At 43.4% G+C, this 18,244-nt stretch overlaps 1 protein-coding gene across 2 annotated transcripts in view; it reads left to right on the forward strand.

Moving 5' to 3' along the window:
* Positions 1 to 18,244, forward strand: part of EFCAB6 (EF-hand calcium binding domain 6) — a 156,135-nt gene that overhangs the window by 105,889 nt on the left and 32,002 nt on the right. For both annotated transcript variants that reach the window (XM_044277843.1, XM_044277844.1), the window contains exons 15-21: positions 454 to 624; positions 1,744 to 1,915; positions 8,036 to 8,150; positions 9,870 to 10,003; positions 11,412 to 11,647; positions 15,990 to 16,086; positions 17,351 to 17,469. In XM_044277843.1, coding sequence (XP_044133778.1) covers positions 454 to 624; positions 1,744 to 1,915; positions 8,036 to 8,150; positions 9,870 to 10,003; positions 11,412 to 11,647; positions 15,990 to 16,086; positions 17,351 to 17,469 — 1,044 coding nt within the window. The remainder of the gene's footprint in view (positions 1 to 453; positions 625 to 1,743; positions 1,916 to 8,035; positions 8,151 to 9,869; positions 10,004 to 11,411; positions 11,648 to 15,989; positions 16,087 to 17,350; positions 17,470 to 18,244) is intronic.

Below are 18,244 nucleotides of genomic sequence, written 5' to 3' on the forward strand. Positions count from 1 at the left end.
GTTTGCTCTCCGTCCTAATAGAAGTCTATGAGAATCAAAACGGATCCGTCTGGGTCCCGTTATGCAAGACAGAAAACAAAGTCCTGTTGAATCCAAAAAAACAAAAAACGGATGGCATGTAGCCTAACACAGCATTATAAATCGGTAAAATGCTGTGCAATCCTGTCAGAGGAGCAGTGGCCAGAGCGGGACCTCTCACTGACTTGCACTGCAAGCTCCTCCCATTTATCTCGCCTGTGTGTCTCTGGCATTACACCGACAGTCTGCCTGTTAGATTCTGCTTCCTATTACGAATAACAGAAGAACAGCACTAAGAAAAGATCATCCAGAATTGTTACTTCACGAGGAATACATGGGGAATATTTACTAAAATATTTAAGTTTTAATAGGAAAATCTGTGTATTTTGCTGATATTTTCAGGAGATTACAGAAAAATTATTTTATCCTTTTTAGGATTTTCGATCAATACAATTATGGCTCCTCTGATTGCGTCCCGTTCATTCAGTTTTTCCGTGACCTGGGAGTGTCTGTCTCTTGCGCTGGGGACATCAATGGCATAAGTACTGACATTTTAGAAAGAAACCAGTTCCAAGAAGAGTTAAGGCAGTTTGATCATTCAGACAGGTAATTAATACCAAGTGAGATTCTGATGTATTACCTGTAATAAAGTGATCCATTTACTACACACCATGGACGGAGCTGTAGTTCTGATGCAAACGTCCTACCTTGTAGCCACTGCAGAGCGGCTGATCAACAGAGGTTCGGGGACCACCAATCAGATATCGATGGCCTCTCCCTAGACTAATATCAATATAAAAGGACGGGAAAACCATGTTAAGCAGTACTCAATGCTCCCCCTAACTAAAGCTAAGCTCTTTTCTTCAGCATGTCTGTGAAGGTTCTCATTTATCCAGGTCATGGCATATATCTGTAAAGAATAAATCAAGGCACCTGGACGTACTGTAGATTTCTTGAAAACGTTTCACTCGTTCTTCCAACGAGCTTTCACCCTAATGGTGAATGGAGACATGGTTGTGGTTGTGTGGCTTTCTTCATCCACTGATATAGGACCTCCGAAAAATAGCCGAGTGCGGTCTATCGACTATGAAGTCCCATAGTAATGAATGGAGTGGACGTGGTGCTCTCCTTCACGTCAAGGGCCCAGTTCTTAAGATAGGAGCGGGTCTCTAAGGTGGGACCTGCAGATATCTGACTTTTGTGTCATATCCTAGTAATATGCCATCAATGTTGGGATGGAAAACCACTTTAATTCCATCAATGTTTAAGGTCACCTGTCACATAGAACTTGGTGTCTGATGTTCAGGCAGCATGTTATAGAGCAGGAGGAGCTGAGCAGATTGATAGATAGTTTTATGGGAAAAGATTCTGTAAAACTTGTAATATACTCATTTATATCCCTGCTCATTCTGGGCTTTGTAGTCCAGGAGGCAGTCCTATCAGTGATTGACAGCTATCTGTGTATACAAGTCATAAAGAGAAGGCTGTCAGTCACTGATAGGACCGACTCCTTGACTTCAAGCCCCAGAATGAGCAGAAATGTATATATTTATAAAATACAAGTTATACTGAATCTTTTCCCATAAAATATCAATCTGCTCGGCCCCTCCTGCTCTATAACATGCTGCCTGTAGCGTACATTGCACTTTCATGGTGACGGGTTCCCTTTAAGTGTGAAAACAGCCTTTATGACCCAAACTAACCGACTTTTGACTTTATTTCAAGAATGAGAGAGATTGAAAACCAAGCCAGCAATCTGATCAGGAAGATTACTGTGGATGAGGTGATCGACAAGTTAAAGGACTGTGTCACCAAACATGAGTTTTCCCTCAAGGAAAGTTTTCTTGCCTGCAACAAGCAACCAAATGGAAAAATCACCAAAAAAGATTTTAGGAAGGTAAGCACTAGCCTTGTACTAGTGCATTGATAGCCCTGGAACCCGAAAATCACATTCAATGACTCCCCCTAATTTATATGCATTTCTGGAAAGTGCTAACCAACAGGTCTGCCATCACAGCTTCCAGTGAGAGCTGGTGAATACAGATGTAGCAGGGTTAACACTCAAACTCTTAACTCAAATTTCTTAACGCATCGTGTTATCTTGAAACAAAAGCCATTGAAAAGCAATTGAAGGTGTTTGCTTAACGCATTTAGTTTAGATAACACGTCTCATAAAGCATGTGTGTTAACTCTACTACATCTGTATGTGCCGGGCTATTCCTGCATAAGATTAAAGGGGTTGTGGCACTTCAGCAAATGGCATTTATCATGTAGTTAATACAAGCCACTTACTAATGTATTGTGATTGTCCATATTGCCTCCTTTACTGGCTTCATTCATGTTTTCATCACATTATACACTGCTCGTTCCCAGGGGTTATGACCACCCTGCTTGCACATTATAGAAAAGACACCGGCCTCTCTGGTGGGTGGGACTGTAGGAGCGCACATAGGCTGGAACTTTTTCCTTTAGTGTGCAACCACGACCACCGCTGCTGGATTGCAGGGTGGTCGTAACTATGAAAACAAGCTGTGTATAATGTGATGGAAAAATGAAGCTCCCCATTGAAGTGAATGGCGCTGATTTGCGCCCAGGCCACGTGACATAGTTGTGATGTCACTGGCCTGCGTGAAGCAGCAAGAAGGCTGTGGTGCCGTTGTCTTCTTGAACAGCTGACCAGGGTCCGACACCCAGGACCCCCTCAGATCAGATGCTGATGACCTTTCCAAGGGATAGATCATCAGTAAGAACAGGTAGACAACCCCTTTAAGCTTCCTGTTTGGTGGCTGTTTAGTGGGTGTAATTTTACCCACTAATAGTTCTAATCACATATCATACCGGTGTATTTGTGTCTTAATAGATCAATTATTCAAAGTCATTAGGTAAATGTTGGCCAAAAGTTGCACAACCAGAAGTAATTTCCCTGCCTGATGTCTTTCCAAATAGAGGAGATAACCCAAACTATGGGCATACCAAAGGGCAGCTGGCAGCAACCACTAGTGGGAGCATGGTGCATGTGTATTGTAAATCCAGAGTGCACAAGAGGAGGCATTCTGCTGGCTGTATTGTATATTGGGGGCACTCTGCTTGTAGCAATGTTAATGGGGTACATTTCTGGAATTGTTTCCTAGGCGCACTCTGCTGCCACTGTCTATGCGGAGGTTATCTGCTTAGTCTGTTAAGGGGGTGTTTATGATGGTGGCGGGGTTGTGCCTCCGTTAAATATGCTGTTAGAAAAACGATCCAGTGATGTTGCTTATTTGTATAGTATGGTGCCACCTAGTGTCCAGATAAATAGCCGCGTGCACTCTAAATAATGGGCAGAATGCTGGTGCCCTTGCATTCTCAGTCAATGTCCTCACAGCCAGGTCTCTGCACAGTGATCCTGAGTTCACCAATAGAAAGAGCTTTCTGCCATGGAATACCTGAGAAGAAGACCAATTCTGTCCCGTGCCTGCCCCCAGCTGCACAGATCAGAAACCGCACCAAGGGGACACATTGAAGCAAAAATTTGTTCTGGCGTTTTTGCCTCTAAAGCAGTACCTGAGAGCAGTGATGGCCAGTTCGCAGTGTTCGCCAGCGAGCACATGCGGGCTACCATCTTTAGTAAGGTTAGACGCACCCGTAGGCATCGTAGGGCTTACCTGTGCATCGCTGGACGGGTGCGTCTACCTTACTAAAGATGGCAGCCCGCATGTGTTCGCTGGCGAACACTGCGAACTGGCCATCACTGCCTGAGAGTAGCCAGCAGTGTGTTTCTGATGATGCCTTTCTTCCTGAAGGCAGATGCGGCTAAAGCTCAGAAAACCTTGTTTTATCCCCTGCCCGGCGCGCTTCTCCACACCTGCTTGATGTCAAAGGGGCAGCGGCCTGCTTACTTCAAGTCATGGTAACCGCGCCCCCTTCCCTGCCCAATCGCTGTGACTGTCAGCCGGGGCAGGGAAGGGGGCGTGGTTACCGTGACTTGAAGTAAGCAGGCCGCTGCCCTCTTGACATCAAGCAGGTGTGGAGAAGCGCGCCGGGCAGGGGATAAAACAAGGTTTTCTGAGCTTTAGCCGCATCTGCCTTCAGGTAGAAAGGCATCATCAGAAACACGCTGCGGGCTACACACAGGTACTGCTAGCCGTTTGGCATGGTTTTTGGAGGTGACAGGTTCCCTTTAAGTGTGGGCTAAAACTGACATACTCTTCCAGCAAAATCTGCTTTGTATTGCCAGTCAAGTCTGTGGCCGTATAATATATAATGGGGGTATACAAACACTTCTAAAAGGACTGATTGGGGCTTCCTCCCTCTCCCCGTGTAATTCTCATTGGCCTATCCTATGTCAAATCCATTTAATGGTGAGATGTTACATAATGATGATTGCAGGTTGACTCGGGGCTCGCACTGATGGAAGAAAGGCTCAGTCTGTTGTGCTGCGAGACTTCTCAGCACAACGAGCACAGTGTCAAGTTGCTAATGAGAGATTTCTCATTCTGTTAGCACTTCTTGTAGCCCCACGAGCCACAAATCATCCTCTTTACACACTTTGCAATTAACACTTGCTGCAAAAAAAAGCACAGTAGATGATCGGTCTGCCACATTACATTCTAACGCCGTGAAAAAAAGGAAGATTTTCTCCCAATTACTGCAAACGTTCTAGATCCCGTTTTAGAATTGTATCTTTTTTATAATAAGAAAATATTCCTGAAAACAACACTGCATGATAACGTGCCCAAACAACACGGCCTAGTTAGTAAACAGGATAAAGCTACATTCACACGTCCGCTACATTCACATCATATCCTATAATAGGAATGCCTATTCTTGTCCGCGATTGCGGAATAGGATATGCTCTATCTTTTTTGCAGGGCCGCGGAACCGATCTACAGATGCGGACAGCACATTGTGTGCCATCCGCATCTTTTGTTGCCCCATTGAAATGAATGGGTCCGCACCCGTTCCGCAAAATTGCGGAACGGATGCGGAGCCAAAAATACGGTTGTGTGAATGGACCCTAAAGCTGGTATCTTTCCATAGGTTTAAGCTCAGGGGTGCAAAGTGTCATTGCCAGTGGCACCCTCTTTAGTAATGACAAGTAATGTGGCTTAAGTGACAGCATTGGTCACACATCCTCAAGGCTGGCCCTGGTGACAACCAGTATGAGCGCTGTTGTGGTTTGTCATGTAATGTGGCTTAAGTGACTGTGTACGGTTGGTCACACGGCCTCAGGGCTGACCCTGGTGACAACCACTATGACCACTGTTACGATTTATCATGTAATATGGTATTAGTGACAGCATTGGTCACACATCCTCAAGGCTGGCCCTGGTGACAACCAGTATGAGCGCTGTTGTGGTTTGTCATGTAATGTGGCTGAAGTGACCGTATAGGTCACCAATCCTCAAGGCTGACCCTGGTGACAACCACTATGACCACTGTTACGATTTATCATGTAATATGGCATAAGTGACAGTATAGGTCACATCCCCAAGTCTGGCCCTGGTGACAACCGCTATGACTGCCGTTACGGTTTATTATGTAATGTGCTAGCATACTGTAGGTACATGCATCCCCAAGGCTGACCCTCATGACAACCAGTATGACCACTATTATGGTTTATCATAAGTGACAGCATCAGTCACACATCCTCAAAACTGACCCTGGTGACAACCAGTATGACCGCTATTGTGGTTTATAAAGTTAATGTGCCATAAGTGACAGCATAGGTCACACATCCCTAAGACTGACCCTGGTGAAAACCAGCATAACCACTGTTATGGTTTATCAAGATAATGTGCCATAAGTGACAACATAGGTCACACATCCCTAAGACTGACCCTGGTGACGACCAGTATGACCACCATCACATTTTATCATGTATTGTGCCATAAGTGATAACATACTGTAGGTCACACTTCCCCAAGGCTGACTCTGGTGACAACCAGTATGACATCTATTATGGTTTATCAGCTTAAAGTGCCATAAGTGAAAGCATAGATCACACGGCTAACCGTGGTGAGAACCATTATGACTGCTGTTATGGTTTATCATGTAATGTGCCATAAGTGATAACATACTTTAGGTCACACTTCCCCAAGGCTGACCCTGGTGACAACCAGTATGATCACTTTTATGGTTCATCAAGTTAAAGTGCCATAAGTGATAGCATAGGTCACACATCCGGAAGGCTGGCCTTGATGACGACCAGCATGATTGCTATTATGGTCTTTTTTGTAATATTTTATAAGTGACAACATAAGTAACACGTCCCCAAGGATGTGATATGTCTCTTGTGGTAACACGTCCCCAAGGATGTGATATGTCTCTTGTGGTAACACGTCCCCAAGGATGTGATATGTCTCTTGTGGTAACACGTCCCCAAGGATGTGATATGTCTCTTGTGGTAACACGTCCCCAAGGATGTGATATGTCCCTTGGGTAACACGTCCCCAAGGATGTGATATGTCTCTTGTGGTAACACGTCCCCAAGGATGTGATATGTCTCTTGTGGTAACACGTCCCCAAGGATGTGATATGTCTCTTGTGGTAACACGTCCCCAAGGATGTGATATGTCTCTTGTGGTAACACGTCCCCAAGGATGTGATATGTCTCTTGTGGTAACACGTCCCCAAGGATGTGATATGTCTCTTGTGGTAACACGTCCCCAAGGATGTGATATGTCTCTTGTGGTAACACGTCCCCAAGGATGTGATATGTCTCTTGTGGTAACACGTCCCCAAGGATGTGATATGTCTCTTGTGGTAACACGTCCCCAAGGATGTGATATGTCTCTTGTGGTAACACGTCCCCAAGGATGTGATATGTCTCTTGTGGTAACACGTCCCCAAGGATGTGATATGTCTCTTGTGGTAACACGTCCCCAAGGATGTGCTATGTCTCTTGTGGTAACACGTCCCCAAGGATGTGATATGTTTTTTGTGGTAACACGTCCCCAAGGATGTGATATGTCTCTTGTGGTAACACGTCCCCAAGGATGTGATATGTCTCTTGTGGACATATCACTGCTGAAGCCAGTGGTTGGCTGAAGAGGGTCAGGTGAACATGCTGGGGAGGAAGAAAACAAACTCCGGACCGGAAGATGGCGAGCGGGGAACAGGTAATTCTGATCCTCTCAGTAGGGGAGGCAGGCTGCTGGGACCTGTTAGAAATGATGTATTCCCGGACAACCCCTTTAAGGGTTTGAAAGCTCTCAATTCTGTTTATAAGATGTCTGCCGGGCCCCATGGCACTTGGAAGCTGCGTTGGCGTTGGTTATAGCTGACAAACCACTTCTGAAGCAAATTTTTCACATTTCTCTGTAAAAACTGATGGGTTCCTTTAAATGTTAAGTGCAGATTTCTCATCTCAAGTCAACTCTAATTGATGGCATAAAAAATGGATGCTATAATAACTATATTTTAGCTAAAGCCAACCCAGCCTAACAGCGTGAAATAATGGAGGATTTATTGAAACGTGTTTATTTTTGGAGGCGCGTTAGGTACTAGATTTGCATATTTACCTGCACGGAGCATAAGCCTGTACATATGTGTGCTCCAATTTAAATTATTTATGACTAAATTAGCAATGTGTAAAGATTTGTTGGGGTAAAGAAAACGGAAAAAAACATTCCCCTGCTGTCAAGTATCGAAGAGATGAAAATGTTCATTTTGGATGGCTGCTGTCATTCAACCAGTTAAGTCTCCCGAAATAATTCATTACATTTCATCTGTCAAGTCCTCGTTACATAAGTCGCTTCTTCCCAGGAGAAGGAGATATTTTACTCACGAGACCCATAGAAAACTTTTGAAAGAAAAAAAATAAAGTTACGGATTTTGTTGTTCCCTGTGGCGGTATTTTTTTATATATTTTTTGCCTTCTCCTCTGTCTCCTTAGAGAGCGTGTTCCATTCATTAAGACCTTTTAACTCGTACATCCCCGTGCTGTAAATTCCTGAGCTGCTCCATCTATTATCTGACAATTTGACACATCCGCAGTCGCCACGTGTATCTGAATGTGTACGTCTTCTTTCCGCAGGTTTTGCAGGATCACGAGCTGCATCTAGAGGAGGAACAATTTAATGCCTTAACTGAAAAGTTGGGATTTACAAAGGAAGGCCTTAGTTATCTGGATTTCGTGTCATTATTCGAAGGTACAATTCCTTCTTTATAGCAGCCCTGTTATTGGTGTCAAAGTTTGGTGCCTATGTGAAATGTAATAATTAAAGGGTAACTCTAATCATCACATAATGTTACAGTAACGAGTCCCTAAAGGACATTGGACATATAGTGCATAACTATTTCTAATAAAGCTAGGACCAGCCCTGTACCTCACATGGAACCAGAGATCTCCCCATTCATTGCTCCCACTGTTCTGCTGGATTTATTTCAAGCTGGCAGCTCAGGGGACGTGTTCTTTCTCAGGGGTGTGTCCTTTCTGCTGCTCTTTCCTTCTAACAGAAGATATGGCTAGTGCCAGTGGAAGGTGTAAACTGTGCGTGTATGACCACCTCAGCGAGGTGGACAAGAAATAATGAAAAGAGCTGACAGCAGGTGGTGGTCTACAGACATTGAATAGCTCAGCGGCTATAATAAATGTTTAATTAAATGCCATGACAGAAGTATTCCGATCCAGATGTAGGTTTTAAAAACGTAGACTATTTTTCATGGCACAACCCCATGTCCCACCAATATCAGCTTCAGTGAAAAGATCATAAAAATGAGCAATGTTTGGCACTTTTGTGTTATTAAAATTGATCCAATGAAAAATTGTGACATTTACCTACATGGTATGATGCCACCTGGTGTTCAAAGTGAATAGCTGTGTGCGCGTCCATCAACTGAGCTCAGTGCTGGTGGACACACATGCTTAGTCAATATCCTCACAGCCAGGTCTCTGAATAGTGATCCTCTGTTAACTACAGAGCAGCAAAGGAAGTTACTTTCTGCCATGCTTGTCAGGGAAGGCTCCGAGCCTCTACAGTAGCATGGCAGTATGTGCAGGGGGACTAAGAAGGGTCTATACTGTCCGCTGCCAGAGGGAGGAGTAGACTGAGCTTCTTCAGCAGCCATCCCCCGCAGCACAGATTAGCAAGAGCACCAAGGACAAGTGGAAGCGAAAAATAATTGGAATAGTAATACAGAAAATTAATTTAAAAGCAATAGTAACAGCGTAACAACAAATTGTTCCATCTGGGACATAAATGGCTAATCGTTAGGATTTGCCATAAATGTCTGATAGGTGCAGGTAACATCTCGCCATTCACTGTTATGGGACCACTTATAATAGGCAAGTGAGAGCGTTTGGCTAGTACTGAATGGAGAGCAAGCTTCACAAGTGGTGTCACCCCTCCCTTCACTTCTATTGGACTTTCGAAAATAGCCGAGCCAGCTTGGCTATTTTCGGAAATCACGTTTTTGATATAGGAGCCGGTCCTAGAGGTCAGATCTGCATCAGACATTTAGGACATATCAATATGCCATAAATGTCCCTGATGGGAATATCCCTTTACATTTAAATTCCTTTGATTTTCAGCTCCTTTAATCCCATGGTGTGGGAACATATATGTTATGGAGGTAATAACCATTAGATGCTACCATGTAAAATCCTATTAAAATGGTGAACAAAGATACCAAAGAGTCTTAGTCCATTTTATCCATTTTTTATATTTGTGAGAATTGAAAGAGGTATTCTGGTTATTTCAAGTTATCCCCTATCCACGGGGCAGGGGATAGCTACTAGATTGGACTCTGTACCCCGTGGAGCGCCAGTCATGCATGCTTACAGCCGCTCCATTCATACAGCGCTGTGTGGGTAGGGGGTAACGTCACATAATACCCCTTTAACTGAATGTACTGTATTTCATTTCCAGTCCCATCAGGAGATGGACCTGCGGAGAAGTTACACAATAGTCCTAATCATCGAGTGAATAAGACCAAGTGTCGCTACATGACGGCAGAAGAGTGTCTCAGCCAGTTGTTGGATAAATTAAGAGAAGGATATGGGGTAAGTGCGAATGTCTAATATAGGAAACTAGTGTGGTCCTGGACCTATAGAAGGAGATTTATCAAAACTGGTGTAAAGTAGAACTGGTTAAGTAGCCCATAGCAACCAATCAGATTCCACCTGTCATTTCAGGGCTCCTTTGGAAAATGAAAGGTGGAATCTGATTGGTTGCTATGGGCAACTAAGCCAGGTTTCCTTTACACAAATTTAGTTAAATCTCCCATATAGAGTCCATATAAATCCACAGCTTTCATGCATCATCAACAGGGCTTTTGTGTTGACTAATCTGATTATGCAGCATCTGTATCTGTATCTCCCATAGGGGTTTTATGGAGCAGCATCTCCGTGGAGGGTTGTCCCAAGGGATGTAGAATTAAACTGGTTGTCCTATGAGAACACATTTATCACTTATCCACATAATAGGTGATAAATGTATAATCACTGGGACCCTCACTGATCATTAGATCACTTGCCTCCGTATGGAACGGGCTCAGGGCCCTCATTTTGGTGGGAGTCCCACTGATCATAGGTGATAAATGTATGATTGCTGGGACCCTCACTGATCTCTAGATCACTAGCCCCTGTTATAGAGGAGTATGAATGTGCACTGGTCACCTGTATGAAACAGGGGTTTAGGGCCCCCATTCTGGTGGGAGTCCCACTGATCATAGGGGATAAATGTATGATTGCTGGGACCCTCACTGATCTCTAGATCACTAGCCCCTGTTATAGAGGAGTATGAATGTGCACTGGTCACCTGTATGAAACAGGGGCTCAGGGCCCCAATTCTGGTGGGAGTCCCACTGATCATAGGGGATAAATGTATGATTGCTGGGAGACCCACTGATCATAGGAGTTAAATGCTTCTCATGGTATAACCCCTTTAAGACACAATGGCCCAAATTTACTAATGTGATTATGCCTAGAATGTAGAGTGTGAGGTGTCAAAATTTTGCACATTTCTGGTGCAAAATGGCATGGAGGGAAATTGGGCCATGGCCTAAGATACAGCAGTTTGCACTAAAATTAGGCCAAATTCTGTCACAAAGTAAGCCAATGAAAAAGTGTTAAGCCAGTATCACACTGCGCAATTAGCGGCCAGATCATCGGTAACAAGCATTAACGCTCATTAGCAATGATCTGGCAGTGTAATACTGTCGCCAATTACCCAATGAACGAGCAAAGGATGGCATGGGTGCCCTAGCCTATGGAAAAGTGGCTGTTCAGGATGTTTTTACTGCACAGTGTTATTTTGTCACCTTACAGTAATGTTACCGGTTATCTGGGCACTGTATGGCATGCCATAAAGGGATATTTTAATAGAAGGCACTGCACAGGGCACCAGCTAACCTAAGCCGAGCCCTATGCTTGTTGTAACTTTGTACTCATCCCATTTTCTATTCTTCAGGACACATACAGTGCCTTTTACAAAATAGACAGCAACCGGGATGGCCTTATCACAATGCATGACTTCCGCCGCCTGTTGGATAGCTTCATGTTCATCATCACTCAGAAGGAATATGAACGTCTACTCAACCTCCTTGGACTGAATCTAATGTCCACTTTAAATTATATGGAGTTCCTTAACTTATTACGAAGGCAGGAGAAAGAGGATTGCCCACCATGGCTAAATTCATTTTACAGGTACTTTGGACACGGCTATGTTTTTGTTATCTATATTAAATAAGGTATTCATAGCCTGCAGCAATGTACACATGTCTGAATCAACATGTCAACATGCTATAGGGAGTGCAAAGGTAGCAGTCGCTACCGGGCCCAGGAGCCTGAGGGGCCCAAAGACCCTTGTGCTGCATAAGAAGACAATGGTACACCTCTGGCTGGAGGGAAGGAGTTAGGTTAAGAATTTGTCAGATGGGGAGGGGGAGAGGGGGTTGCCGTTCCAATTTTTGCCGCAAGCAGCATGAAGGCTATGTGCTTACCTGTCCCTGGCCACAAAGCACTGAGGAAAAGGGGGCCCTAGCTGAACTCTTGCACCAGGGCCCATGAGCCTTTAGCTACACTCCATGTAGATGACGATGGACGATAACTGACTCCACTGTAGTCGCACTCTTTTCCTTGGGTAGTTTTGAGTTACATACATTGTATGCCTTTGGAGTTAGGTTTAATGAAAGGGGTTGTCTCACTTCAGCAAATGGCATTTATCATGCAGACAAAGTTCATACAAGGCACTTACTAATGTACTGTATAGTGATTGTCCACATTGCCTCCTTCACTGACTGGATCCATTTTTCCATTACATTATACACTGCTTGTTTCTATGTCTTACGACCATCACCATCCTGCAGTCCAAGAAGGTCAGACTACCCCTTTCCACACTTCAGACTAGACTTCCCGTTCCTGCACGTTGCCTGTGGTGGTTCCTGGTTGTGGAGGGAAGCACAAGATCAGGGAGAGTAGAGTTCAGTATATGTAGCACCCGGGAGATTTCAGAGTCTGTGAGCTCTACTTTTTTCAGCGAGTCTCCTGGACATTCAAGCGTGCTTCTGATGTCAGGAATAGTGTGGACATAGATACCTTGTGTGGTTGCAAACCAGCATCCACATAAATAACCACATCCTTATCGACCTAAATGCTGGAGATTGTGATATGAATGTACTCAATTTCTCAATAGTGTAGCCTCAGGGTTTGCCTCAAGCGATCATATTTCAGCTTGTTAAAAAGATGTATAGATGTATAAGGAATAGCTGACTTTCCGGGTGCAAATAACACTTATAGGGTATTAAAATATATGCAGAAATACTTAATACATGGCTTACTGGTCCAAAATAGGATGCAATACCAAGTACAACTGGTCAAATAAATCGAATAAAATCCTGTACAGTCCGAGTACAGGGATAAAAGAAAAGAAATAAATGAGTAAATAGATGCCCAGCAGCCGGCATCCATTTACTTCTTTTGTTTTATCCCTGTACTCGGACTGTACAGGATTTTATTCAATTTATTTGACCAGTTTTACTTGGTATTGCATCCTATTTTGTACATACAGCACAGTAGTAATCCATGTATTAGATATTTATGCATTTATTTTTATTATAACTAGTAAACTTTGATATTTATATCCTTTTAAGTGTTTATTTATACCTGGAGAGTCGGCTATTTCTTACAAACCTTATACTTTTACATTCTTTTTTCCTGAGGGTACCAGACAGGGGCGGACTGGGAATTTAAAGTAGCCCTAAACACATAATTAAATAAAAGTAGCCCCATGTTGTAGGCGGATCCAAGTTGACAGAAGGTGGGTGAGTATGAGGGGTCAACTCGAGTGGGTGGGAAGGTGGGGCCAGCAATACCTTAGAAGGGCAGTATGGCATGCTACAATTTGATATTTGGTTCTGCAGCAGAACCAAATACCAAAGTGCAGTACAATATACTGCCACATCAGAACCAAATACTACAGTGCAGTACAATATACTGCCACGTCAGAAACAAATACTACAGTGCAGTACAAATACTGCCACATCAGAACCAAATACTACAGTGCAGTACAATATACTGCCACATCAGAACCAAATACTACAGTGCAGTACAATATACTGCCACGTCAGAAACAAATACTACAGTGCAGTACAAATACTGCCACATCAGAACCAAATACTACAGTGCAGTACAAATACTGCCACATCAGAACCAAATACTACAGTGCAGTACAATATACTGCCACATCAGAACCAAATACTACAGTGCAGTACAATATACTGCCACATCAGAAACAAATACTACAGTGCAGTACAATATACTGCCACGTCAGAAACAAATACTACAGTGCAGTACAAATACTGCCACATCAGAACCAAATACTACAGTGCAGTACAATATACTGCCACATCAGAACCAAATACTACAGTGCAGTACAATATACTGCCACGTCAGAAACAAATACTACAGTGCAGTACAAATACTGCCACATCAGAACCAAATACTACAGTGCAGTACAATATACTGCCACATCAGAACCAAATACTACAGTGCAGTACAATATACTGCCACGTCAGAAACAAATACTACAGTGCAGTACAAATACTGCCACATCAGAACCAAATACTACAGTGCAGTACAATATACTGCCACATCAGAAACAAATACTACAGTGCAGTACAATATACTGCCACATCAGAACCAAATACTACAGTGCAGTACAATATACTGCCACATCAGAAACAAATACTACAGTGCAGTACAATATACTGCTACATCAGAAACAAATACTACAGTGCAGTACAATTACTGCCACATCAGAACAAAATACTACAGTGCAGTACAATATACTGCCCCATCAGAACCAAATACTACAGTGCAGTACAATATACTGCCACATCAGAACCAAATACTACAGTGCAGTACAATATACTGCCACATCAGAACCAAATACTACAGTGCAGTACAATATACTGCCCCATCAGAACTTCTCATCCCATCAGGAATTTTCCCTGTGGTGTCTATGGCCAGTTTGTCCCTGGTACCAGAGTATAACCAGTGCACTCGGCACAAATACTATTTCACCCGGTCGGGCAAGGTGACAATTCAGGAACCTGGCCCTGTCAATCACGAAGAGGGAGAGGCTGGCATTGAAACAGGAGGAGCACAGAGTTGCTTGGTCTCTTAACGTGTACCGTCATTCTGGTTTATTTTTAATATTGTGTAGTAGGAAACAGGGTGTAAAGAGTCTCTTTAATACTCTAAGGAGAGCCTGTCCTCAGCGTCTATTAAGCACTGAAGACGTCTATGTGCACATTCTGATGCCGCTTCCAGCATGCCTGTTGTCACTACCCCAGCCCCTGCCCCCATATATGTGCTCTGTCACTGCTGTGTCCCTTCCCGTCCGCTAGCTGCTGACAGCTCTGAACTTGTCCCTCTTCTCTGTGAGGCACTTCCAGACTTCCTCTGTATATACACTTGGTCATCTTCAGTGCTCAGGAGAACGCTGAAGATAGACTCTACTTAACAGCACTCAGAATATTGCTGTAAAAATAGAAGCCTTTCCCTAATAAAGTGCGTTACAAAAATGTTTAAAGTGCATCTGTCAGCAGATTTGCACCTATGACACTGTCTGACCTGTTACATGTGCGCTTGGCATCTGTAGGCATCTATGTTGGTTCCATGTTCATATGTGGCCGCATTGCTGAGAAATATGATGTTTTAATATATGTAAATGAGCCTCTAGGAGCAATGGTGGCATTACTCTATCAGCAACTGCCGCACCTTCTGCTTTCGATTGACAGGAGGACCAGGCAGTGTAAACGTGATCACGTCTGGCCCTGTCAATCAAAGTGCTGAAGCTGCCAGCTGCACAGAGAGCAGAGGCTCTAGGTGTAACGGTAACGCCCCCATTGCTCCCAGAGGCTCATTTGCATATATTAAAACTTCATGTTTCTCATCAATGCGGGCACATATGAACATGCGACCAACCTAGATGCCTTCAGCTGCCAGGTGCACATGTAACAGGTCAGCCAGTTCCATAGGTACAAATCTGCTGACAGATGCCCTTTAACATCCGGGCCATACACTATATTAAAAAATTCAGTTCCACTTTAGCTGCTCGTTTGTCTATGGATCAAAAGGACTTTTTTTTTCCATAATGAAGCAATGGATCGCTGAATGAAAGGTACAGTATCATTACATCCAGCTGCGCCAGTCCTACAAGGCTTCCTCTAACTAGTGGTACTTAGAGGGACCATGGTAATGGACCGATTCCTAAAATGACGGCCCTGGCTGAGCTGTAACTACTACTGAACTGAAATACCTTTATTGTTTTCCCCTTCCTTGTGTTTCTTGAAACCCAGCGCACAAGCTTACTATCTAAATCATCTTTAGGATTGTTCTTTTTGTTCTATTTTTCTCAATGACATTTAGTATTGCAGGATAAATGGCATTAGTGCGTTCGCTGACATATTGTAGCAGCAGCTCTGCCTGGAGCTCACACCAATACGTCTTTGTTCATTAATACCAACTCTTTTCATTTTCGAAGGCCCAAACAAAGCCAGGACTGCGCGGATCTGGCCTGCGAGCAGGCTCATTACTATCTCCTTACAAAGGCACAAGGCAGATGGCACGACTTAGCCAAGGTAAAATGTGTGAGTGCTTGTTCACAGCGTCACCAGCCCTGCGCCAACACCTCATGTTCTCCACCATGCATTTCTCATCTGGCACAATACAATCACGAGACTAATTTATTCAACCAACATCCTAAAAATGCACTTCATGAAGGGTCAGTGCTCCCGTTCAGTCATATGGGGCACCAGTTCTTCATTCCTTCACATTGTTAGCTCTGGTCAGTAGGAACCATGAGCAGCTGAATCAATTAGTGGCCACAGTGGTCCACTAATAGTCATGAGGTGGGACAAAGGATGGTCTGCATTAAAGAAACACGTCCCATGTGTGGGCACTGTGGTAGGGCCCTTTAAGGTGCCTGAACTAACCTCAGGCCCTTGATATTATGTTAAGTTATGAATAAGGGTTACAGGGATTCTGCACATCAATTTTTTTTTATCTCAGTGCACTTAAAGGGGTTGTCTCACTTCAGCAAATGGCATTCATCATGTAGATCATGTAGAGAGAGTGAATACAAGGCACTTACTAATGTATTGTGATTGTCCATATTACCTCCTTTGCTGGCTGGATTCATTTTTCCATCACATTATACATTGCTCGTTTCCAGGGGTTACGGCCACCGCTGCAGTGCAAATACAAGGTTGACGGGAGCTGCTGTGTATGCTGGTGCCTATTCCTATAGTATTATACAAGCATGACCACCACTGCTGGATTGCAGGGTGGTCGGAACCATGGAAACGAGCAGTGTGTAATGTGGCATCAGTCTGAGGCATCCGTTTAACGTATACATTAAACGGATGGTAAAAACGTGACATGAACCCAGCCTTATGGTAACAAGACTACCTCAGGCCCTTCATATACTATTATGTCAAGTTGCAAATAACGGGTAAATAAGCTCTGATTGGATCCAGCAGTAGAGGTCACATGACAGGAAGTCAATGAACAATGGTAATGCCCCTTTTGGTGCCCAAACTACATCCGTTTTCTCTGACACAATCTGGCACAATAGAAAATAGATCCGTCCTCCATTGACTTTCAATGGTGTTCAAGACGGATCCGTCATGGCTATAGAAGACATAAGACAACTGGATCCGTTCATGACGGATGCATGCGGTTGTATTATTGTAATGGAAGCTCCTTTAAGATTAAGATTGGCTTGAAATTCATGACCAAATAAGCAGGAGTGATTGAATTTTGCTTCTACTAGTTCAGTTTCTCAGCATAACTGTGCCCTGTAATGGCATTCATCCTGTGTCCCTGTTGATTCTTATCGTGTAGACATTCTGTGAAATTGACAGCGACGGGAATGGCATCATTCAGAAGAAAGATTTGAGAAATGTTTTATACAGATTTTCTCTTCCTATTACAAAGAGTGAATTTGAAAAACTCTGGCACAGGTGAGTTCAATTTCAAGCATACAATATGTTTTTTACATGGATAGATAGATATGAGATAGATAGATGATGGATAGATATGAGATGAGAGAGATAGATAGATAGATAGATAGATAAATACATAAATAGATATGAGATAGATAAATACATAGATAGATATGAGATAGATAGATTGATATGAGATAGATAGATAGATAGATAGATAGATATGAGATAGATAGATACATAGATTGATAGATATGAGAGCGATAGATATGAGATGAGATAGATAGATACATAGATAGATAGAGATGAGATAGATAGATAGAGATATGTCTAAAATTAATTTACTCCAATACTAACATGTCCAAACAGATGCTGGGTTATCAGATGTGATAGACAAGAATATGAAAGAGTCCTAGAGAAGTATATGAGACACACTGATCAGGGTATGGGCGGAAGGGTCAGTCTTTCTTGGTTCCCTATTGCTCTACTTCTAGCTTCCAGAAGTCAGTCCAAAGGAATGGGTGGGCATGGTGACATAGTGACAGGGGTGACATCACCAGCGGATCCATTAGCTTATAGCACATTGTAACCAATGTCTCAGGCTACCTCTTACCTTACATTGCCATTGCAAGAAGCAAATTAACAGCAACCTTGAGTGCCTGCCAGGCAAAAAAGAAAGGTTGAAAGGCATGCAAAGTGACTGGCTGATGGGACAATCACTGAAACTCGAGGGTCAACATCCGCCTCTCCTCACAGTAGGGGTTACCTCCTAGATGAAGCTCATTATTAGCAC

The sequence above is a fragment of the Bufo gargarizans genome, chromosome 2 (assembly GCF_014858855.1).
Source record: "Bufo gargarizans isolate SCDJY-AF-19 chromosome 2, ASM1485885v1, whole genome shotgun sequence".
Taxonomy (NCBI): Eukaryota; Metazoa; Chordata; class Amphibia; order Anura; family Bufonidae; genus Bufo; species Bufo gargarizans.